Here is a 24,724-nt window from a genome sequence, read left to right as displayed (position 1 = left end):
ATAACACCGGAAGTGTCGCTGACATTTGCATCATAGCCATGTGCCAATCTGTCAAAAGGAGTTGGTGCTTCAAAGAATTACCAAATCTCTAACAATGAAGATAGACAGTTAGCTATTAATTGAACACTAACCTTCCCAACATGCCATACTGTTATATGTAAATTATTTCGACAGTGACTTGTCATTTTGCATTAAGCAGCAAGGTCACAAGGCCACGACAACTGACCTGAAACATGAGTGAGGTCAAAGCAAGTCGGCAAGCAAAGCTGAAACGACTTGAACGACTTGATAGTCGTATAGGATATACCAGACAAATGTCCGTCCAATCTGTTGAACAGGATTTGCTATCCAAAAGATTGCACGAACAGTACATTATCCGTGAGTTAATGTATTATTTAGATCTAATTGATTATATCATAATTAACCGTAAGTCGAGGTCGCATACAATAACTCATTCATGCTCCTCTTCCGTATCGTACACATACAGAGAAGTCTGTACTGGTGCATCAGTGGCTGATAAATCTGCAGATAAATTGTCATAGAGATTTAAATCTGGAGTTAGTACTAATATTAATGCATATATTTTTCTAGATAAATTGAAAAATAAACTTTTGGATATATTTCATGTTTTAGAAAAGTGGATATATAATTGTAGACACTTAATTTTCATGCTATAGGAGAGACGTTATGAACATAGTTTCATGTCAAGATTTTCAATGTTTAGAGCAAAACTGTATGTGAAACATAAATGTTTTGATATATATATTTTAGTAACTTTTATTTACTACCCTTAGTTATTTTGTTGCTGTAAGTGTCGTATGCCTGCCTGTAGTCTATTGAGTCATATATATGCACCAGGTTTGATGTTAGTCTTCTGTCAACTGTATCATCATAATGCATGACTTGTTTTTTAGAGATAAATGAAGACAATTCTTGTTAACTGAACAAAAAATTTTAAATAAATGATTTACATTTCTGTGTTTTGTCTGCAGTGAAACGTCAGATTTTGAAGTACCAGGGTTGTGTGTTGGGATTGTTTCCAGCCATTGGGAGAGATGGAGAACAAGCAAAGATTGCTCATGTCCGAGACAGCATATATTGTGCTGTGGCCACATGGGCACTGTCACAGGCATACAGGTACCATAGCTGTACTTATTTCATTTAAAATCAATTGACAGTTGTGGGTATGTAAACACAAATATAAATGATTTCTTAGGAACTTTTAGAACTTACTTTCTGACCTTACTGTTGTGAATGTACATGACAAGCTAACACTTGCCATTGTTGGCATATTATACCCTGTTGTATGTTATATTCAGTCATATTTCACAACATTACCAACATCTTCTTTCACATTTACATACTGTTCCAAAAACACCATTCTTTTTGTTTCGATAGGAAAATTGATGATGATGAGGGGCGGACACATGAGTTGTCCATGTCAGCAGTAAAATGTATGCGAGGGATCCTCTTTTGCTGGATAAGACAAGCAGACAAGGTCAGTCTAGCAGTCAAGTTGGTCTATACTTTATTTCCTAGCTAGGAATATAATACAAAAGATACCTGAATAATACAATTTGGCTCAATCAAAAAGAAATTTTTCTCACTGGTTTGGGATGGGGCCTTTTCGTCTCATTTTGGGACGAAAATTGGTGAATAGGGAAAGATTTATTCAGGTGTAAACTGCAAATTTTGGGAATTTGGCATAAATGTGAAATGTAGTTTTAATTTGGAATGGGGCTCTTTAACGACCCAAAAAAGCCCTCATAAAAAGCCCTGACGTTATTAATTGCTATTTGATGTTAAATGAGTTGATGATAAATTGTACATCAAATCAGTCATATAAAAAAAGATAAAAATTCCTTCATATCAATAGAGAAAGAGAATTTCATCAAATCCCTTGGATAAAAAAAGGGTAGTATGATTATACATTTGACTAGTTTTATGAGCTTGAGCTTTTATTTGAAACCTATGCAAACCAGTTTCTGTGAAATAAGACATTATAATATAGATTTCTCTGTTTTATGCTTTATTTGTTGTTTTATGACTTGTTGAAATTCTATGATGATTTACAGGTTGAGAAATTTAAGTTAAACCAGAGTCCATCATATGCATTGCATTCAGTGTTTGACATGGTGACTGGTGACCCAGTGTACAGTGACGAGGAGTATGGACACCTACAGGTACAAATTCAATTTCTGGGGGCATCAATAGAATATATAATTAAAAAAAACACAATGCCAGAAATTAGATATGACACGATGAATTAATATGCTTTATACATGACATGAGTAATTGTTTCGTAAGAAGGTCATATTCCTCTCGAGGTGCATTCACAAGATTTAAGTACAAGGTTATTCAGCAAGGTTATATGATACCTTCATCAATGTAAGTTGACCTGAAATTATTAAGATTGTCAATAGCTCAAAATTTGACTGGTATATAGATAATGAGTCAGACACTTTCCAAAGTTTTTTTGAACTTCTTTTCATTCTGATTGTTATATTCTAAATTGTTAAAATTCATTGATTATGGAAGTTAAATTGTATCCTGTAACATAGGGATATCAGGCATTTATTTCTGAAAGATGACCACATACAGTCACATTTAAAAAAAAAAAAAAAAAAGTTCAAACACAATTTTTAGCATTCTGTAGCGTTTAGAAGAATTAACAGGATCCTACTGAAATTTGAATAGGTTAAGAGAAAAAAATGTACATTCTAGTTTCTGTATTGCAAGAGGATACAGTTTTATCTCAACTTTTTACACCAAATGAACATGTTTTTTTTGTAGATTGATGTTGTCGGCCTCTATCTGATATACTTGGTTCAGATGATTCGATCAGGATTGAAGGTAAGCCACACAGTACTGTGATGAGGTTTTTATTTCTTGGACGATATAAAGGGAGGGTGTCTATACATGTACCGGGTAATTGTGATGTTTTCAAGATAAACTATCTATAGATCCTCTGTTATTTTCTAAGCTGAATTAAAACCATGAAACTTACCTTTAATGCCTGATAATGCTGAACACTACATGACATGTGTAATACCATCCACTTTGATGTCCTGAAATGTGATCTTTTTACATCTTACTAACTAAGTTCTGAAATGTGATCTTTTTACATCTTACTAACTAAGTTCTGAAATGTGATCTTTTTACATCTTACTAACTAAGTTGATGACTATTTTCTATGGCAGGTGATCTACACAACAGATGAGGTGAATTTTATACAGAACCTTGTGTTCTATGTTGAACGTGCATACCGGACTCCTGATTATGGCATGTGGGAGAGAGGCAGTAAATACAACAACGGATCTACAGAGGTCCACGCTAGGTACATACAATATTACTCTAATGTGTATATTCATTGGTTATGATAACTTTTGAAATTTCTGTTGCTGTATACAAAAATGGTGTGTACAAAAATTGATGAACTTAAATTTATTGGCCAGTTTTGTGACACTATGTACAAAAAATCACCAAAAGCTGGTCCCATACAGTATTCATGTAGAAAAGAACTTGGCACATTTTTGAACTGGGAAATATCTTAAATGAGGGAGCCGAAGTATGAGCTTCTTTGTTACCAATATTAATAAATGTTGCAAAATCAGTTTATACTAAAAAAAAACAGAGTAATGTTTATATGATTCAGCTTTTTTGAACAACTAGAAAGGAACTTGAAGGATAATCATCCTAGCTAATTATAAACCCTGTCACATATATTTTCATTATATTGTATAATTTTTGTGAATTTTAGTTCTATAGGGTTTGCCAAGGCTGCCCTGGAGGCCATCAATGGAGAGAACCTGTATGGACCTGAAGGAGCTGTGTGGTCTGTCATCTATGTGGATATTGATGCTCACAATAGGAACAGAACAATATTTGAAACTATTCTTCCTCGTGAATCCAACTCAAAGGTAAACTCAAGGTATCACCATAGATATCAAATATAAGTATGGTGATATCGTGATTATGATTTGTAAGTCAAGATCTTTATCAATACACTGAGTGTACTATATGGTCTAGTATTAAACTGTTTGTGTCCTTTTAATTTTAGTGTAATGTTAATGCTGTAATTGTAATAAGTTAGGTCTTTGTATTTGAAATAAAACAATACCAAGTACATCATTTCTTTCCTGATACATGTATTATTATTCCCCAAAAAATAGCCACTGTTCTGAAACAGTTAAACTGATTTGTAAGCAGTGTCATGATCCCCAATTTTACTTTTACCACAGAACACTGATGCCTCCCTCCTGCCTACTGTTAGCTGGCCAGCTTTCGCAATCCACAAAAAACCTATCAAGCATCGTACCATAGACAAGGTTGTACGCAAGCTCAAAGGCAACCATGGCATCAAACGCTTCCTCCGGGATGGATACCGGACAGTGATGGAGGATAAAACAAGAAAACACTACAGACCAGCAGAGATCAAGGTCAGTTCTGTTACAGGTCAAGGTCAGGTATGGGTTAAGGTCAGTTTATATTCCCAGGTCAAGGTCAGTTACAGGTCAAGATCCTTTATAATTAATTTCATGATTTAATATGTTCACATATATTTAAATACTAAGAAATACAGTACTAGGAAATACTAAACGGACGAAATGCTTTATAGGTTTCTCTATAGAGATGGAATTTATAGTTGATCAAAATTATGGTAATCTTAAGTTCACATGATGCTCTCTATACCTCAGACAAACATGTTAGTAATCATTGTTATGAGCATGTATGCAGTGACTTACTAGGCTAGTTTGGAATCAGGGAATGATGATAGTTGTCTCCCCTCTGTCAGTAAGCTGTTGAGACCCAGTTTGGTAAGGTCTCTTGGTTGGCCATTTAGTCTCAGTAAATATAGTGTGGGTTAGGTCAAGGTTAAGACCAGGAAGCTATGATTGGCAGTCAGTGGGGAAATGACAGGTAAAGAAAAGATAATAGTATACAAAAATTGAGGAAATATTCAAACTGTTTGTACTAAATGACAGGTTGTACTCGCTGTTATATGAAATCTAATCCATTGTCTTGCTCCTGTATAAGTTACCCAGATGATACAGTATATCTGTAAAGATAGGCAAGTAATTATTGTAAGTCTGCTGCTCAAGTTTCCACTTGTAATCATTTCATTATGTTATATTATTGGGCTGTTACTGGGGTTTTTTCAGATTGTTTTGCATATTCGTTTTCATCTGCGGATACAGCAGAGGCAATTAGTTGGTTGATGTGTTCCTTTTCTTGTTTTGAAGTGTCAGAGTCCAGGAATGCTGCAGATGCGTCAATCTCTGCTTGCATGGCCAAAATTCTGTCCTCCCTTATAGTTTCGAAGTAAGGTGACGAGTGTACATCCAAAAAGTAAGTGGGCCTGTTCCCACTTGAGAAGGGAGGGTTCATTAGACTCTGGTATCTGCGGCTTAATCATTATGTTGGTTCTTAAGGTTTTTGGCACAGTATCTCTGTCCAAACACTGTTGTAAATGTTTGTAGTGATATTCCGTCCTCGTGAGTTTGATATGCAGTTTCCTTAATGTCAGAAAGACTGTAACGTTGATATCTGAGACTCTGAAAGGACTTGCAAGGGTATATGGCCCCTGCGTAATTGGTTTTGGTCCTGCTTCACTTCTCTAGCACTTTTTTTTGTTGATTCATGGAATTTAAGTCAAATGGAAGGTTAAAGTGGTCCTAAGTGTTCTGCGGGTGGTCATGAGGATGGCGCAAATGGGCAATAGGACGGATCCAACACGGATGCAGGGTGTCTCCGTAACGATGATTAAATATGCCGTAGATACATATGTATACACAAGGACTCACCATCGTATAAGTAAACTTCTAATAATTATTTTGTGTTTATTTGCAGCTGTTTGATGGAATAGAGTGTGAATGGCCACTGTTCTATGTATATCTCCTGATAGACAGTAAGTATTAAGATTATTGACTTTTGATCATGTTTAGAGCAAAGATTGACTCTTATGATCCCGTAGATAGCAATGATTGGCTCTAGTGATCCTATAGAGAGCAATGATTGACTCTTATAATCCTGTAGAGAGAAATGATTGACTCTTATGATCCTGTAGAGAGAAATGATTGACTCTTATGATCCTGTAAGTACAGAAAGCACAGGAGTGACTCTTTTGATTAAGTAGAGAACTGCTATAGAGAGCAATGATTGACTCTTATGATCCTATAGAGAGCTAGCATTAACTCTTATGATGCTATAGAGAGCTAGGATTGTCTCTTAGGGTCCTGTAGAGAGCTAGGATGACTCTTATGATCTGTAAATGTAGAGAACACAGGATTGACTCCTGTGATCCAGTAGAGAACTGTTATAGAGAGATAGGATTGACTCTTATGATCCTGTAAATGAAGAAAGCACAGGATTGACTCTTTTGATTAAGTAGAGAACTACTGTAGAGAGCTAGGGCTGACTCTTGTGATCTATAGAGATTTAGGATTGACTCTTATGATCCTGTAGAGATTTAGGATTGACTCTTATGATCCTGTAGAGAGCTAGGATTGACTCTTATGATCCTGTAGAGATTTAGGATTAACTCTTATGATCTTGTAGAGAGCAAGGATTGACGATTATGATCCTATAGAGAGCTTGAATTGGACTGACTCTTGTGATCTTGTAGAGATTTAGGATTGACCCTTATGATCCTGTAGAGAGCTAGGATTGACTCTTATGATCCTGTAGAGAGCTAGGATTGACTCTTATGATCTATAGAGATTTAGGATTAACTCTTATGATCCTGTAGAGAGTTAGGACTGATTCTTGTGATCTATAGAGATTTAGGATTGACCCTTATGATCCTGTAGAGAGCTAGGATTGACTCGTATGATCCTGTAGAGATTTAGGATTGACTCTTATGATCCTGTAGAGATTTAGGATTAACTCTTATGATCCTGTAGAGAGTTAGGACTGACTCTTGTGATCTATAGAGATTTAGGATTGACCCTTATGATCCTGTAGAGAGCTAGGATTGACTCGTATGATCCTGTAGAGATTTAGGATTGACTCTTATGATCCTGTAGAGATTTAGGATTAACTCTTATGATCCTGTAGAGAGCTTGAATTGGACTGACTCTTGTGATCTTGTAGAGAGTTAGGATTGACTCTTATGATCTTGGAGAGAGTTAGGATTGACTCTTATGATCTTGGAGAGAGTTAGGATTGACTCTTATGATCCTGTAGAGAGCAATGATTGACTCTTATAATCCTGTAGAGAGCTAGGATTGACTCTTGTGATCTATAGAGAGTTAGGATTGACTCTTGTGATCTATAAAGACTTAGGATTGACTCATGTGATCTATAGAGAGTTAGGATTTAATCTTCCAGAGTCAGTAATGTTGTATGTACATGACATTGTATATATATTGTGTATCCATGCTTCTCATTCCAATCTAATTCACAGACATATTTCGCAATGACAAGGAGGGAATTGAACACTACACAAATTTGATCAACCCTCTTCTCAGGAAAAGCAATGATGGTAAGTACTCTGGTATGAGCTTTATCAATTAAAACATTCATTACCTTAGTCCATAACCATGCATATTCAAAAAATAATTATTCCTGAATATTTTGAATAATGTTTGTCATAATCAAGTACAATACTTTATCTTCATATGTACTGAACTGACAATAAAAGGACTGTCGAGTCCTAAATTCAGAATAAAAATCAGTGTATGATTTATCTATAATTAAACATTGTACCTTATTGCTATAGTTATATGTCAATCTGATGGAATGTTTTAATTTAAAAGTTAATGCTAATATCCTGAATGATTCCATTACAGGCGATCTGTTGCCCATGTTCTACTTTGTACCAAAGGAACAGCTAGATTTGGAGCGTAACATGCGGCCGGGCACAGCCGAGTGGTACCCTAGTGCTGAGGGTTCTACAGACGGGGTGTTCCTGTGGGGACAATCCATTTACTTTATATCACAACTACTCAGTTAGTAGTGCTATTTTACATACCTAATTTTCCTCAAACATCATATTTGTAAAGATTTAAAATTCAATTTGTAAAGATTTAAAATTCAATTTGTAAAGATTTAAAATTCACATTGAGAAAATGAACAAGCAATCTGCATAATCTTGTTTAAATAGTTAGACATTTGAATTCATAATCATGTAAATTTCAAATTTAGCATGAATCTAATCATAGCTTTCAATCGACATAGAAATGGAAAGAGTAACAAATCTAAGAAATCTTCATAATTATACAACTATTTACAGAGATTTGAAAATAATGTACATGAATGTGTCATGAAAAGTGTTTTTATTATCTAGTGGATGTTTTTATTACCTAGTGGATGGGCTACTGAATGTGATGGAGCTCGACCCGATCAGACGACATCTGCCGGCCTCGGAGAGACCTGTTAACAGCAGTCGATACTCATCATTCCAGGTAAATAACTACAACCTTATCAGAATTCATCTCCTGTTAGAGTTTATATTCGGCAATAAACCCATACCTGGTAATAAGCCCACTTAAAGTTTCATTTGTCACACAATAAGCCCACCCCTATTTTACATAAAAGATTATGTGTTGGCTGTAAAATTTTGAAATTTCAGCAAAATTCATCTTCTAAAGATGCTGTCCAGCAATTAAAAGTATGTTTTTCCTAAATAAAAGAAATCTATCCTCACAGAGTGATAATAAGTCTTGTTCCTAACACTTCCTCTACCATTAACATATCTAGCTGAGAAATGTTAAATTTCAGGTCACTCCTCCTGATCTGGTGGTCCAGGTGGCACTCATAGCAGAAAGTTCACGGCTACAACAGGTGCTGGCTACTTACGGGATCCAAACTCAGACCCCTAACCAGATAGATCCCATACAAATATGGTCGCCCAAAGAGTTAACTAAGGCCTATGAATATCTGGGCATCAACACCAAACTTGGACTTTCTGGTCGACCCAAACGTCCTTTTGGAGTTCTCAGCACATCAAAGGTAAATACATGACTGTATAACTTTAATCTATAGTTATATGTACGGTATTGTCTTAACACAAATTTTACTGTTTTTAGCCCACCATCATCAGATGGTGGGCTATTCAAATCGCCCTGCGTCCGTGGTCCGTGGTCCGTCCGTCCCTCCGTCCGTAAACAATTCTTGTTATCGCTATTTCTCAGAAAGTAATGAAGGGATCTTTCTGAAATTTCATATATAGGTTCCCCTCGGTGCCTAGTTATGCATATTGCATTTTGAGACCAATCGGAAAACAACATGGCTGACAGGCAGCCATCTTGGATTTTGACAATTGAAGTTTGTTATCGCTATTTCTCAGAAAGTACTGAAAGGATCATTCTGAAATTTCATTTGTAGGTTCCCCTCTGTGCCTAGTTATCTATATTGGATTTTGAGGCCAGTCAGAAAACAACCTAGCTGACAGGCAGCCATCTTGTATTTTGACAATTGAAGTTTGTTATCGCTATTTTACAGAAGGAACAGAAGGGATTTTTCTCAAATTTCATATGTAGGTTCCCCTTGGTCCCTGGTATTGCATTTTGGGACCAATCCGAAAACAACATCGCCGACAGACAGCCATTATCGCTAAATCTTAAATTTTATATATAGGTTCCCCTTGTTTGAAAAGTACTAGAGGGCTGTTTCTGAATTTACACAGATTAGTAAGACTTAGAGGAAGGGAAAAGTAGAGAAAAGATCAATCTGACACGGAACCTATAAAGATCATTCAATGGTGGGCGCCAAGATCCCTTTGGGATCTCTTGTTTATAAAACCATCACATATACCTATTACACAATTGACTGTGTTGTTTCCATTATGAACAGCCTTTGTGGGCTCTTGATTTACCAGGATTATATATAGATATACCATGTTTTATCATTACAGTTATTCATTACAAACTATTATGAGCTGGAGATTAACAGTGTCACTTATGTTGTTCTTGTTTAGCAATCAAATTACATTAATAATAATAGTGTTAAATAGAAATAAAGTTTGAATTGGATGAATTTAGTTTTTGTGGACTCCAGATTTACCGTATTGGAGGACAGACCGTGCTGTGTTATCCTCTCCTATTCGAGGTCAGCGATTTCTACCTGGCTCAAGATATGTCTATTGTACTGGATGATCTCAAGGTAGGTAACTCTGTTTGATTCCCATGACTGTCAGTATTGGATGTCTCTTTGATGGCAAATGACCATTTCTGGGGAAATATTAAACTTGATAGACCGTAGGAGTGGTTAATGCCCTCGTATATAGTGAACCAAACTGTTAGTTCTGCAGCATGTATTTATTCCCGAGGGGAGGTAATTTAGATGTTGGGTGTCTATCAGGACCTATGTTATAAACAAGAATTGGTAATGTTGTTTTCCACACATTCTAGCTAATTTATGTATTTTAGATCTGCCGGGGAAATAAATTTGAATTTTTCAGTCTAATTACCTAATTACAGTGTTAATTTGTATGAATTACAATAGGTGTCACAGTACTGTAACAATTAATATATTACACAAAAAGCGAGTGTATTCCATCTAACTTATTATGAGTTGTGTGTGAGCATTAACTATTTTTGTTATCATCCTGAACACTACCAGAGGGTAAGTGTAAAACTAGTCACTAGTAATCCCAGCTGTGGCCTCAGTATCTTGTTAGCATGTTTATGTGAGGATGTGCCAGCCGTAATGAAAGATCCCAGTGATGCTAATAAGGGACTGATTTTCATGTCTTACATTCTGTCTCTAGTAACTCAATCCTAGGGATAGGCGATCAGAAAGCGATATGGTTATGCCTGAGATTTTTTGGGGGGGGCAAAAAGGTCAAGGTCACTATGAATAGGAAATAGACAATGAATCTATCAAATTTAAACTTCACACACTTGCTTCCTTATTAGGACTTCTCCTTTGGGATTTCTTTTAGGTCAAAAGGATGGATCACAGGGATTTCTATATTTCATGAGTATTTATGGTAAACCTTTGGTCAGTTGGAAAAATTTAGAAAACTTAATGTTGAACCTGTTCGAACTATACAAAATAATGCTTCAAAAAATAAACACAACTCTCCATGTCAATATCAGCAAAAATCTCAACAAAGAGGTAAAACATGGCCTAGGTTCTACCAGGTAACGGCTATTTCTGATGCAAGGCCAATATATAACAACAACGGCCTGATACAGAACATAAGGTCAGGGCTCTAGCGGCTTCATTCCTTGAGGGATTTTGATCAAACTTCACACATTGATAGAACACCATAATATCTCGAGACAAGTTCAAGTTTCAGGGTGTTTGGTCAAGGTCAAAGTCACTGTTACTATTTTTAATGGGGGCCGGTAGGAGACATGTGTTGCTTTAGCAATGTCCAGTATGCTTGTTTAATAGAATATGTTACATACATGTTTATGAAAGTGCTATTGTTTGATATATCCCTTGTTATTAAAACAGAACAGATATGCTTTTAAATGATTACATTAATAATATCTACTAAACTTTCTCACCTTGAATTATTACCCTGTGAGATGAGGGACTATATGGCCGGCACATCTTGGTATAAACAGGTGAATTAGCTACAGCTGCCCAGTGTTACTGTATACATGTATTCCCTGTAGCTTTATATCTCCATTGTTTGTCTTGTTGTAGCACTGACACCTGCTGGTATGATTACTGATTACAGAGATGTATTCAGTTTTCAAATAATATGTTACTGATTTATGCATCTATTTTCGTTTTGACAATGAGTACATCATAACTACATGCTTATTATGTCCCCTCCTCTGAATGAAGGGAGACATTTTTTATAAGTACTGATAACAGTTTTCTTCATTCATCCGCTTCTAACAGAATCTTGTCTGTGCCATAACTTTTGAACTGTATGATGAAGCTTTAAATATAAAGTGCATCAACCACAACCACAAGTCATGTGCAGTACACTGAAATTATGTCACTGTGACCTTGACCTCATGGTCAATGGTCAAAGTGCAAATTTTGTCCCTGGAATAACTTAGATATCATGATGTAACTTTGATAGTTAAGTATGACAGTAGATGAACGGTATGTCAGTAGGTGTACAGTATGTGAACAGTATCCCACAGTACATGTACCGTATGTCACAGTATATGTACAGTATCCACAGTACATGTACCGTATGTCACAGTATGTGTACAGTATGTCACAGTACATGTACCGTATGTCACAGTACATGTACCGTATGTCACAGTATGTGTACAGTATGTCACAGTATGTGTACAGTATGTCACAGTATGTGTACAGTATGTCACAGTACATGTATAGTATGTCACAGTACATGTACGGTATGTCACAGTACAGTATGTGTACAGTATGTCACTGTGTACAGTATGTGTACAGTCTGTCGCAGTATGTGTACAGTATGTGTACAGTATGTCACTATGTGTACAGTATGTCACTATGTGTACAGTATGTGTACAGTCTGTCGCAGTATGTGTACAGTATGTTGCAGTATGTGTACAGTATGTGTACAGTATGTCGCAGTATGTGTACAGTATGTCACTGTATGTGTACAGTATGTCGCAGTATGTGTACGGTATGTCACAAATCAATACAAGTACAGTTCATTGTACTATTAATATTCTGAAAATTCAGGAGAAATATTTATACATTTGTAAAGGGAAACTCTCATGAAGAAAACATCAGTGTTTCCTAGTGGATATGGAAGCATACAGATAATGAAATTCTGCATCAGATAAGAAAAGTAACCAGATATGTAATAACTAGTCAGTGTTATAAGCTATATGCATGGGTTTGTTGTAAGTAATGTGGTCTTATATTGCATGCATGTTGCTGCTGTGTGAAATTATCAATACACTGTCCCTACACAAACACATACACTGTACTTACAGTGGAAACATTTCACCTTAATATGTTGTGTCACAGTTTGTAAGGTTGTGATCTTAGAAATAGAATGCAATACATTTTTGTTCCTCCATTATGAGCTATAGATATATAGTAGATATAAACAGACTACCAGGTAGTTTGAATAACATTTTTTTGCATCAGATATTCAATATTTACTTTTATTTTATAGCACACATCAATTTAGCTTGCACACAACTAGCTGTAGTACAATTTGTGTCTATAGAGACAGCTGACATGATATTCATAGAAGGGGAGATTACTCTTAGACAGGTTCTACTCTAGTGACACAAAGGTGGTCTCCTGAAAGGGTCTGGCAAAGTAGCCTCATCCTTTAGTGAAGATTCTCAAAGTTCCAAATCATACTGTTAGGGGTTTCACACTAAGGACTTCTGATTTGAGGGTTTTGATATCTTTAGCTTACCTTTATGGGATAGGTTATATTTCTCCAACCAAGTAGTAAAAAGTATAAAACAAGCTTAAGTGAGCTTATGCCATGGTGCTGCATCCGGCTGCTATCTCTCCGGTGTCAACTTTTCCATTTAAACAACTGCTCAATGATAAAGAGGCCTAGAGATCTGATATTAGGCCTGTTGCATACTGGGTTGAAGGGCTACCAAGTTTGATCAATTGAACGACCTTGACTACTTTTAAGGTCACAGGGGTCAAATGTACTAAAATCTGCAATCAGCATCCTTTCAATTCTGTTATATTTGGATAATGTGGTTATCCCCTTAGCCTGTGCAATGAGACCTAGATCAACTCAAAAGTTGCATCAGAAGCAAGTGATCAATACAGGCCCACTGGGCCACTTGTGATATTGAAACTGCATAATTTAAGGAAACAAATTGCTAAAAGAAATAGTTGTAAGGTTTTATGATTAATATGTTCTTACAGAACGACCTGGCTTTCCTGTCTCAGTGCTGGAAATTGTATGGACGACCCACCTTCTGTATGATTCTCCGGGAAAACAATATCAGGTGAGGTATCTTCTCATTTCAGGTGGGTAACATATTGTTACAGACAGGTAAGATATTTATACAATGTAATTACATAAAAAGATGAATTAGACATATTTTACTCAACATACATATAAAACTGACCCAGAGCCAAAGAAATTCTTATCCCAGAAATTGCAAGACATGAAATTCATTTTGTTTTTATACTAGGAACTATCAGATTGGCCTGTTGGTTGATTTGGTTCACATCGATAACATCAATGAACCATGAGTATTCAGGTAATGACAGGGATGACTGATTTCTCACATACATGTACTTAACAGAAGATCAGGTGGAAAGACAGTTGGCTCACTCCATGACATCTTTTGTTCATCATATTCCATCACATTCCATACCTCCATGTGAGATACCAGGTATTTCCTTTAGCAAAAAATGGCCTACTCCATGATATAATTGTGTTTCTCTGACAACATACAATTGTTGTGAATAGCAACCATTCAACCCCCTCCCTCTCTCTCTCAACCCTAGCGTGTTTGGTTTTTAGCCCACCATCATCAGATGGTGGGCTATTCAAATCGCCCTGCGTCCGTGGTCCGTGGTCCGTCCGTCCCTCCGTCCGTCCGTAAACAATTCTTGTTATCGCTAATCCTCAGAAAGTACTGAAGGGATCTTTCTCAAATTTCATATGTAGGTTCCCCTTGGTGCCTAGTTATGCATATTGCATTTTGAGACCAATCAGAAAACAACATGGCCAACAGGCAGCCATCTTGGATTTTGACAATTGAAGTTTGTTATCGCTATTTCTCAGAAAGTACTGAAGGGATCTTTCTCAAATTTCATATGTAGGTTCCCCTTGGTGCCTAGTTATGCATATTGCATTTTGAGACCAATCAGAAAAAAACATGGCCGACAGGCAGCCATCTTGGATTTTGACAATTGAAGTTTGTTATCGCTATTTCTCAGAAAGTAATGAAGGAATCTTTCTCAAATTGCATATGTAGGTTCCTCTTGGTGCCTAGTTATGCATATTGCATTTTGAGACCAATCTGAAAACAACATGGCCGACAGGCAGCCATCTTGGATTTTGACAATTGAAGTTTGTTATCGCTATTTCTCAGAAAGTACTGAAGGGATCTTTCTCAAATTCCATATGTAGGTTCCTCTTGGTGCCTAGTTATGCCTATTGCATTTTGAGACACATCGGAAAACAACATGGCCGATAGGCAGCCATCTTGGATTTTGACAATTGAAGTTTGTTATCGCTATGTTGCCTAGTTATGCATATTGCATTTTGAGACCAATCGGAAAACAACATGGCCGACAGGCATCCATCTTGGATTTTGACAATTGGAGTTTGTTATCGCTATTTCTCAGAAAGTAATGAAGGGTTCTTTCTCAAATTTCATACATACGTTCCCCTCAGTGCCTTGTTATGCATATTGCATTTTGAGACCAATCAGAAAACAACATGGCTGACAGGTAGCCATCTTGGATATTGACAATTGAAGTTTGTTATCACTATTTCTCAGAAAACACTCAAGGGATCTTTCTCAAATTTCATATGTAGGTTCCCCTCAGTGCCTAGTTCTGCATATTGGGACCAATCCAAAAACAACATGGTCGACAGACAGCCATTATCGCTAAATCTTAAATTTTATATATAGCTTCCCCTTGTTTGAAAAGTACTAGCTATAGAGGGCTGTTTCTGAATTTACACAGATTAGTTAGACTTAGAAGAAGGGAAAAGTAGAGAAAAGATCAATCTGACATGGAACCTATGAAGATCATTTAATGGTGGGCGCCAGGATCCCTCTGGGATCTCTTGTTGAAAACTTTCATAGATATTCCTGTCCATTGAACAGACCCATGTAAGATTCTTTAAATAACCCTGATTAACACTGAAGCTCTCTCCATCCAGTATGGTCCTAGATAGGACATCAGGAACCTTACAGACATACAACAACCAAGGCAATCCTCTCTGGTTCTCTGACAGAATACAATCATGACCATTGGTAATTTAACAGTGATGTGGTCAGTATTGATTTATTTGACCAGCCTTACTAAGGTGCTATAGGGCTTTATGGAGGCACTGTTCTATATTTAGTAAACACCAAATAAAAATCAATACCAGCTAACTGAGTATGTATTCTCAGAATTAATATCAACTCTCTTGAAATCAGACTGAGAATGAAAGCCAGATTTCCTCAAATGTCATATGAAATAAAGTGTAATGAAAAATTTAATCCATCTTTGTTTGAATGCAAGAAATATTTCTCTTTTTTTTTCTGGCTTATATAATGAATAAGCTGTTTTCTACTTCAATTTTATCAGTCTTCAGCTTGTATTTTTGTCACAGTTCATTGTTGTCCCATTGTGATATTAGCTAAGTAACTCAAAAGGGTGTGAAATTAAGGATATAGAATACTGCCAGCACAAACCTATTAAGTTACAGGTCAGGATATATTAACTAACAGTATTCTGTTAACTTTCATCAACAAACACTTGCCATGTTGTCACATCATTGTTTTTATTTGTTTTTTTTTATTTCACTTCCACAGGGGTCAAAACTTTGGTGAGTTTCTTGACTTGTTGGCCCAGTTTAAACGTGGACAGGTGGACAATATCAGGATACGCCTGGGGAAGTTACAGGTGAGCTAAAATTACCACCAATTGAATTGGTTAATGTTGTTGCTCCTGGCTATATATAAATGTATTAGTGATATTCTCCCAGGCAGTGATGATGTCATGGGTAATTAAATGTTTAGCTGCTCTCTGGAATGCACCCTTCATGGTGTTAGTGACCTCTGACCTGAAACACTGAGAAAGTATTGTTAACTTCTTCCACTATTCCATCTTTTCATGTCAACTGGGTTTTTTTTTTTTTTTTTTTTTTCAGGTTTAGGATATTCTAGTTTTGAATTATTTCCTCTGTAATTCACACACAAATTCCTCATAATTGTAGATAGAATTTTATCTAAGAAACTCAGTACGCTTTGTACTTAAAAAAAATGTTCAAGCTGTGATGCTGTTAGACTAGAGTTCCATTTGCGCATAAGTTGTCCAGTATATGGTTGATCACAGGTATTACGTAAACCTCAGATTAAACCTCAGATTGCCAGTGAAAAACATGTCTGGCCATTCAGTTTGATATATACTAAAGATTACATGTGAAAAATAAAATCTAATAAACATTGAAGGCAGGTTTTATCATATTCTATTAGAAATAAATTTTGCTCCATGTTGACTGTATGATTGTAGACATATGGATTCAAATAGAGACAGTCATATATTTTTATCACCATAAGGGCCTATTAAAGTTCCATTTCGATATTTCAGGATTTTCTGTTGAATTTTATGTGAAACACTCAATTTCCTTTCATATTAATTTGAGGTCAATAAAAATTATTTTTTTAATTTTGCAGTATTCATTAATATTCATGATTAATTTTGCAGTCTTTGATCTCAGCTGCAACAGTTGAGCATCTAGACTTCCTGTCTAACCTCCCTGATCCCCTCAAGTTCTGTGCTTTTGAAGGGAAAACCATCAGTTCCAGCTTCCGCAGCCTCACAGACATCCCCAAACTTCCACAACTCAACGACACTGACCTCAACATGTCCGATACTGTATGTAGTAAAACCAAGTTAGAGGAACTAAAACTACCTTACTGATGTGTAATGAGAGTTATTTCTTCACAAAACATATTGTTATTCAGAAAATCTGTAACATTTTAGATGAACAATGTAATGAATTCCATACTACATTTGAAGCATTTGACATTAGTGTAAATTTGATTTATCACATAACTCATATTTATGAGAATTATTTTTCTAATGAGACTGGGCTAAATATTTTATACAATTCATAGTTTAAGTTTACCTAATGTTTAAGGATCTGAGTCATAAGGCGACATGGGACCTGGTCCAGATGCTGAACCACTACGAGGGGATGACTGCCCAGTGTCGGCTGATGAAGGTCCTGTACCAGAGGGAGGGACCACAGTTCCATATTGACAATGAACTGATTTCCAGCCGCATGGAAAAACTCATCAACCAAGCCAGTCTGTACAAGAAGTGGTCAGTCGTCAGAATGATGGCCGCTCTCCTTGGCAAGATTGTAGATAGTCTTGCTCCGTCCATCACCACCATTCTGGTCAGGGGCAAACAGGTAACTATGGCATCTTATCTAGGTCAAGTCAAGCATATTACTTTACATGTTTTATTCAAGTCATGCTTTAGGAGAATCAATGACAAATATCGGGGTCAAACTGTATCAGTGATGACTGATCTGGGTCAGCTTGTAGACAGATACAGCACTTTTATTGAGGTCCATCTGTAGGTTTGTCAATGACAACTTATCTTTGATCATGTGAAAGTCAGTAATATTTTAACTCCAGTTTTGATGATTGTGATTGAGGTGTTTGTGGAGTATCATTGACACCTCCTCTGTATACAGATAACAGTGGGTGTTTATGGACATGAGGAGGAGGTGCTGGACAAACCTATCAGTCCAAACGAGCTAAAGAATATCTTATACTCTGTCTGTCTTCCACACGACATCCAGCAGGCAGTCATACAACAGGAGCTTATCCTCTGTATCGGTAAACTCATCGCCACTAAGCCAGAAATCTTTGAGGGTATCCTCAAAATCAGGATAGGGTAAGTCTCTCATCTGTGTGTTCTAGACTAAAGCTACCATGCATTTCATATTCTCACAATCAGGGTAGGTAAAGTGTATCATTTGTGTGTTCTTGACCAAAAATGTTTTATCCTCAAATCAGGATAGGTAAGGGTTGTCATTTGTCTCACTTACTTGGACCAAAAGTAAGAATATGTGAAGTCCCTTTTCCAATCAATAGCTGTCTTGTTACACAGTGATTAAGATAACATATAGAAGTGTATGGACATGTTTATGACATAAAGTTTATATTAAGGTTATCAGATTAATGATATCAACCTAAATTATGCTTATTGGAATGTATCCATAAACACAGATGTCCTGATTACATCATATCTATAATTAGACAACACATACAAAAATCTGTCTACCAAGTGGTTTGTCTTACCATGTCACACAATATTGCTTGATTATCAGGTGGTTTGTGCGTGCTATGCAGATAGAATTAGAGTCTGACCCGACAGACCTCTATTCGCTGTCGCCTAGTAACATCAAACTCAAGCTCTACTCTCTCCTCACCTGTAATGTGGATGAGGCTCACCTTCGTACCCCACTCCAGCGACGGCAGCTGGATGGAGCACTCAACAAGGTCCCAAAGGACTTTTACGATCGTGTGTGGCAAATCCTTGAAAATACTCCCGGTGGCATCAAAGTGGCAGGATACCATTTACCACAGGTAGGATGACAATGTTACAATACCATTTACCATAGGTAAGGGTGACAATGTTACAATACCATTTACCATAGGTAAGGGTGACAATGTTACAATACCATTTACCATAGGTAAGGTGACAGTGTTACAATACCATTTACCATTGGTAAGGGTGACACCAACATTTATGGAGTGCTATAACAGGATATAAATCATTATAATACAAGTAATGTAGAATATTTGTACAAGGTATTACTTTAGTATATTCACTTTGTAACTTTGGTTTCCAAGTGCTAAAGTATCGAAATGATATTATAAACTAAAAGACTGATCATCCAATTTAAAATGTATATCTAATACAAGGAATGTTGAATGTACTATATCACAAGGCTAAATCATGGTTAGCTTTTGTGCTGCACCACTGTCACTTATGAAATCCACTTTTTTCAGCATCCAACCCTATCTGACATGACGATGTACGAGCTAAACTTCTCCCTGCTGGTGGAGCAGATGTTAAGTAAGATAGTTGATCCATCCTACCGACAGATCATGGTTGAGGTAAGTGTAACTGTTCTTGTCCTGCCAATACATCTTCAAGTCATGATCAATAATCTTATTTCAAGTTCTATATTTTGGTGATGGTTAAATCATCATATTCAGCTAAAGCTAAGTATTGTTTCAGAAGGGAGATAATCCATTGTTTTGTTATTCAGACATTTATTGTGGTGTCCACTATGCTGAACAGAAATCCAGAAGTAACATTTGAACAGTCAGTTAACATGGATAAGGTAAGTGATATTGATCATGGATATAACTTTGTCATGTGTAGGTGATATTGACCGTGGTTATAATCTCATTACCACGTAAATAACTTTGTCATGTGTAGGTGATATTGACCGTGGTTATAATCTCATTACCCGCTAAATAACTTTGTCATGTCAGTCAGCTTAAGGCTCATGACAACTTATTAAACATGTTAGATTAAATTACATTTTATACTGAAAGTCATGTAAGATAGTACTCATCATTTTTTTGGAACTTTGACAATTTGGTGACCTTTAACATGATAATTCAGACTTCCCTAGACCTTTCTGGTGGTATATTTATGGCAATGCCACAAAGTGGTCGAAAGCACAGTATACAGCTTCTTTAGATTCCTCTGTCAATCAAAACATTTGGTTAAAAACTTTTACCGTTTATTCATAAAGTGATAGGATGCTGATGTTTTGTGAAAGTTCTAGTCAAATTGTGAAATCTAACTGATAATGATGGGATAATCAAATCACCTTGCATCTGTGGTCCGCCTTCCATCCATAAACAATCCTTATTATCGCTATTTCTTGAAAAATACTAGAGGGATATTTCTCAAACTTGATGTCTTTAATTGCGCCCATATAATTTTGAGTCTAATGAGAAAAACTAAATGACCAACTGACGGCCATCTTGGATTTTGACAACTGTCAAAAGTTTTTCATCGCTGTTTCATGAATTTTGATGGTTAAAGATTGTTATGTCCATTTCTCAAAAAGTTCTTCCTTGATCTTTCTTAGATTTCATATGAAGGTTTTCCTTGTAATTAAAAATATTAAGAGGAAAAAAGTGAAAAGTAAACTAAAATATAAGCCTTTAAAACATTGAACTAATAAAGGTCATTCAATGGTGGGTGCCAAGATCCCTCTAGGATCTTTTGTTTTTTCCACTTTTAAACTTTGTTAAATTTTGAATGATAAAGAATTTTTACTGATTATTTTTGTCTAAATTTTTATGTGAAATCGAAAGTCTTCCTCCAAAACAGGAATCAGTGTTACAGTAGCAATCTTTATTGTATTCAAACATGTATTTGTAATGCATATTTTCTTTGTGATAATCCTTCGTTTATTTTTTGCACAGATTATCCATGATGCATTTGAGGAATATCAGCGAGATAAGAGTAAGCATGAGGGCCAGGAGAAGATGGATGAGATGCGAAACTTCTTCAACACGCCCGCCAACATCCGCCATGGCACAACCAGTTACATCACAAAAGCTGTCATCCGTAACCTCCTCGAGGGAGAGGTAAAGTTTGTTGGTGATGATTTCTGCTGCATCACATGATCAAAGTCATTTACTGAATCAGTTGGTCAAGGTCATCCACTGATAGACAAACTACAGAGAGAAAAATGTGTCATTGTGTGCAAGATAATGGTCTTCGCCAGACAGTATGGCCATACAGGACCTAGGAATGTATCATTCATAGTGTATCCCTGTAAACACTGGATAGGTGGCTTCAAGATTACAAGTCAAGGTCTGGTCGGTCTTCAAGACCAGTATGAACTGTTAATATCAGTGTAAAATTGGTAGTAAAAAGTGTATTAGTGTGACAAGATCTGATTGAAGACTCTATTTCATACATTTATGACACATCCTCATCAATAACCTGCTGTGTGAAATCCAGTTCCTATCCACGCAATGGAAATATCTACAGTGATGAGAACATTTTTCTGCAGACTGGAATGTTTGCAAAGCTCCTTGCTCTTGGATTCCCTGTAAGGTATTATTATAAAAGTTTCCTGATTGAAGATTTTCTAGGAAAACAATAATGCAGCTTTTTACTTTTGGGACATGCCATTGTTAGTATGTACAGGGAATGTTTTCTGGATCATTTGTAAGTTTTGTTCCGTGCTAGATTTATTATATTGCTGTGATAAAATCTTATATATTATTACCATGCTAGATCACTTTGCTAGATGTACTTTATGCCTGTAAAACCCTTCACAGGTATCATCTGTAATTTGTCCTTCATAGTTGTTTTACTGCACAAATATTTTCCACAAATTGTTATTTGATAATTGCCAATATTTGTTTGTGATTTATGTTTGTGTGTTTGTGAAGTTTGTACTGAATCTGATTTGTTAGATCTGGTGCTATGAAATGGTGCAATAGTTTCCCACAAGCATTTTTAAGGTAATTGTTCTAATATATGAATACACAAAAGTCCTCTAGCAGGCATGGCTCATTCCTGCATTGTATGGTGAAAATAAATATGTATAAAATTATATAAAATTACAAATACATGTACAAATGTACATGTATTACAGTGTCATATTGTCAGTTTTTAGGTTACTTTGTCTTAGGTGACCTATAAAATCACCTTTTGTCCTCGTCGTGTCAGTAGAAGATGGCAGTTTAATGATATGCATATCGAACCCTGACTGACCCCCAGGGGCTGATCTAATTGACTGAATTTTCAAAAATCTTTTCAAAACCTGAAATCAAATAATCTTCATAGAAATCATATGGAAGGGCCTTCAGGTGCTTTACCAAAATTTCTCACCCAGGGGTCTCACGTTTTTCCTATAGAGGAGGTAAACATTAATGTAGTTTATATTGGGAAATCACATTGGAAATAATACAAACTTAATTATTGTGATAGTATGCACATGTTGTCCCTGACTGACTCCCAGGGGCTGATGGATGGGGCTAAAATGGTCAAATTGATTGAAATATATCAGAGCTCAGGTGACCATTAAGGCCCATGGGCCTCTTGTACTTACTTTCCATTTTTTGCCAGTGTTTACAATTAATTTGAGTTTTGTATGACACCACAGTACAGGAACACCTCAAAGGCATTAGATAATAAGATTTAAAGTATGCGATATATTACCAGTATTTCTGACTACTCAGACACTTGTTATTAAGGGTTGCAAACCTGGTATTTTCATCATGCATTCCATTGACTGTATATGTTGTCACTCCAAAATGCTTTGCTGGATATGTCTGTCAATTATAGTCATTGTTATTTCCATGTTATTTCCAAAAAGAAAATTTGGCATTCTTATAAAAAAATTGTGTGAGCCTGTCTGTGTGTACATAGTGTTCTTGTACTTAATATTCAATCTTCATCAATGCTAGTTAAAATTGTATGTCTTGAAAACCACATTGAAATCTTTTATCGGATAAAGACTTCCATTATATGTATAAAAAGTGTGTAAATGCGATCATGTTTAATGAAATGTGCTGAATCAGAGATTTCTGGTGATTACATCTGAATAATTAACCAGCCTGAGCTATATCTAGATACCAATAGATGGCTTACCTGTTGTTTTATGTGTATATTTATATCTGATTGTTAACAAATAAACCTATGTTGTTAGATCTGATTCTACTTGTAACTTGTATCAGTCTTATCAGTCTTAAGATGTACAGCAGGACTGTATTATATAGTAGTAATACTGAGAGTTATAAATCACAGTAGTAATACAGTCAGTTATATATCACAGTAGTAATACGGTCAGTTATATATCACAGTAGTAATACGGTCAGTTATATATCACAGTAGTAATACGGTCAGTTATATATCACAGTAGTAATACTGAGAGTAGTAATATGGTCAGTTATATATCACAGTAGTAATATGGTCAGTTATATATCACAGTAGTAATATGGTCAGTTATATATCACAGTAGTAATACTGAGAGTAGTAATATGGTCAGTTATATATCACAGTAGTAATATGGTCAGTTATATATCACAGTAGTAATACTGAGAGTTATATATCACAGTAGTAATACGGTCAGTTATATAACACAGTAGTAATACGGTCAGTTATATATCACAGTAGTAATACTGAGAGTAGTAATACGGTCAGTTATATATCACAGTAGTAATACTGAGAGTAGTAATACGGTCAGTTATATATCACAGTAGTAATACGGTCAGTTATATATCACAGTAGTAATACGGTCAGTTATATATCACAGTAGTAATACTGAGAGTAGTAATACGGTCAGTTATATATCACAGTAGTAATACTGAGAGTAGTAATACGGTCAGTTATATATCACAGTAGTAATACGGTCAGTTATATATCACAGTAGTAATACCGAGAGTTATATATCACAGTAGTAATACGGTCAGTTATATATCACAGTAGTAATACGGTCAGTTATATATCACAGTAGTAATACAGTCAGTTATATATCACAGTAGTAATACAGTCAGTTATATATCACAGTAGTAATACGGTCAGTTATATATCACGGTAGTAATACGGTCAGTTATATATCACAGTAGTAATACAGTCAGTTATATATCACAGTAGTAATACAGTCAGTTATATATCACAGTAGTAATACAGTCAGTTATATATCACAGTAGTAATACAGTCAGTTATATATCACAGTAGTAATACAGTCAGTTATATATCACAGTAGTAATACGGTCAGCTATATATCACAGTAGTAATACGGTCAGTTATATATCACAGTAGTAATACGGTCAGCTATATATCACAGTAGTAATACGGTCAGTTATATATCACAGTAGTAATACGGTCAGCTATATATCACAGTAGTAATACGGTCAGTTATATATCACAGTAGTAATACGGTCAGCTATATATCACAGTAGTAATACAGTCAGTTATATATCACAGTAGTAATACGGTCAGTTATATATCACAGTAGTAATACAGTCAGTTATATATCACAGTAGTAATACGGTCAGTTATATATCACAGTAGTAATACGGTCAGTTATATATCACAGTAGTAATAGGTCAGTTATATATCACAGTAGTAATACAGTCAGTTATATATCACAGTAGTA

The 24,724-nt window shown here is 35.8% G+C and overlaps 1 protein-coding gene across 2 annotated transcripts; it reads left to right on the top strand.

Moving 5' to 3' along the window:
• Positions 1 to 18: 18 nt before the first annotated feature.
• Positions 19 to 23,278, top strand: LOC117337100 (phosphorylase b kinase regulatory subunit beta-like). 2 transcript variants are annotated; one of them, XM_033897885.1, is made up of 24 exons: positions 19 to 378; positions 993 to 1,137; positions 1,399 to 1,498; positions 2,076 to 2,183; positions 2,794 to 2,853; positions 3,201 to 3,337; positions 3,761 to 3,920; positions 4,242 to 4,439; positions 5,851 to 5,908; positions 7,406 to 7,483; positions 7,791 to 7,949; positions 8,308 to 8,405; positions 8,722 to 8,952; positions 10,000 to 10,104; positions 10,564 to 10,566; positions 13,750 to 13,832; positions 16,371 to 16,461; positions 17,266 to 17,436; positions 17,702 to 17,977; positions 18,266 to 18,468; positions 18,905 to 19,163; positions 19,590 to 19,697; positions 19,853 to 19,927; positions 21,030 to 23,278. In XM_033897885.1, the coding sequence occupies exons 1-24, from the start codon at positions 234 to 236 to the stop codon at positions 21,231 to 21,233; spliced, it is 3,255 nt and encodes a 1,084-aa protein (XP_033753776.1). In that variant the 5' UTR covers positions 19 to 233; the 3' UTR covers positions 21,234 to 23,278. The 2 variants fall into 2 exon arrangements, with proteins under 2 accessions (XP_033753776.1, XP_033753778.1); XM_033897887.1 differs by lacking the exon at positions 10,564 to 10,566.
• The last annotated feature ends 1,446 nt before the right edge of the window (positions 23,279 to 24,724 follow it).

The sequence above is a fragment of the Pecten maximus genome, chromosome 11, assembly GCF_902652985.1.
Source record: "Pecten maximus chromosome 11, xPecMax1.1, whole genome shotgun sequence".
NCBI lineage: Eukaryota > Metazoa > Mollusca > Bivalvia > Pectinida > Pectinidae > Pecten > Pecten maximus.
Note: the sequence above shows the minus strand (reverse complement) of the source record. Positions and strands in the feature narration are given on the sequence as shown.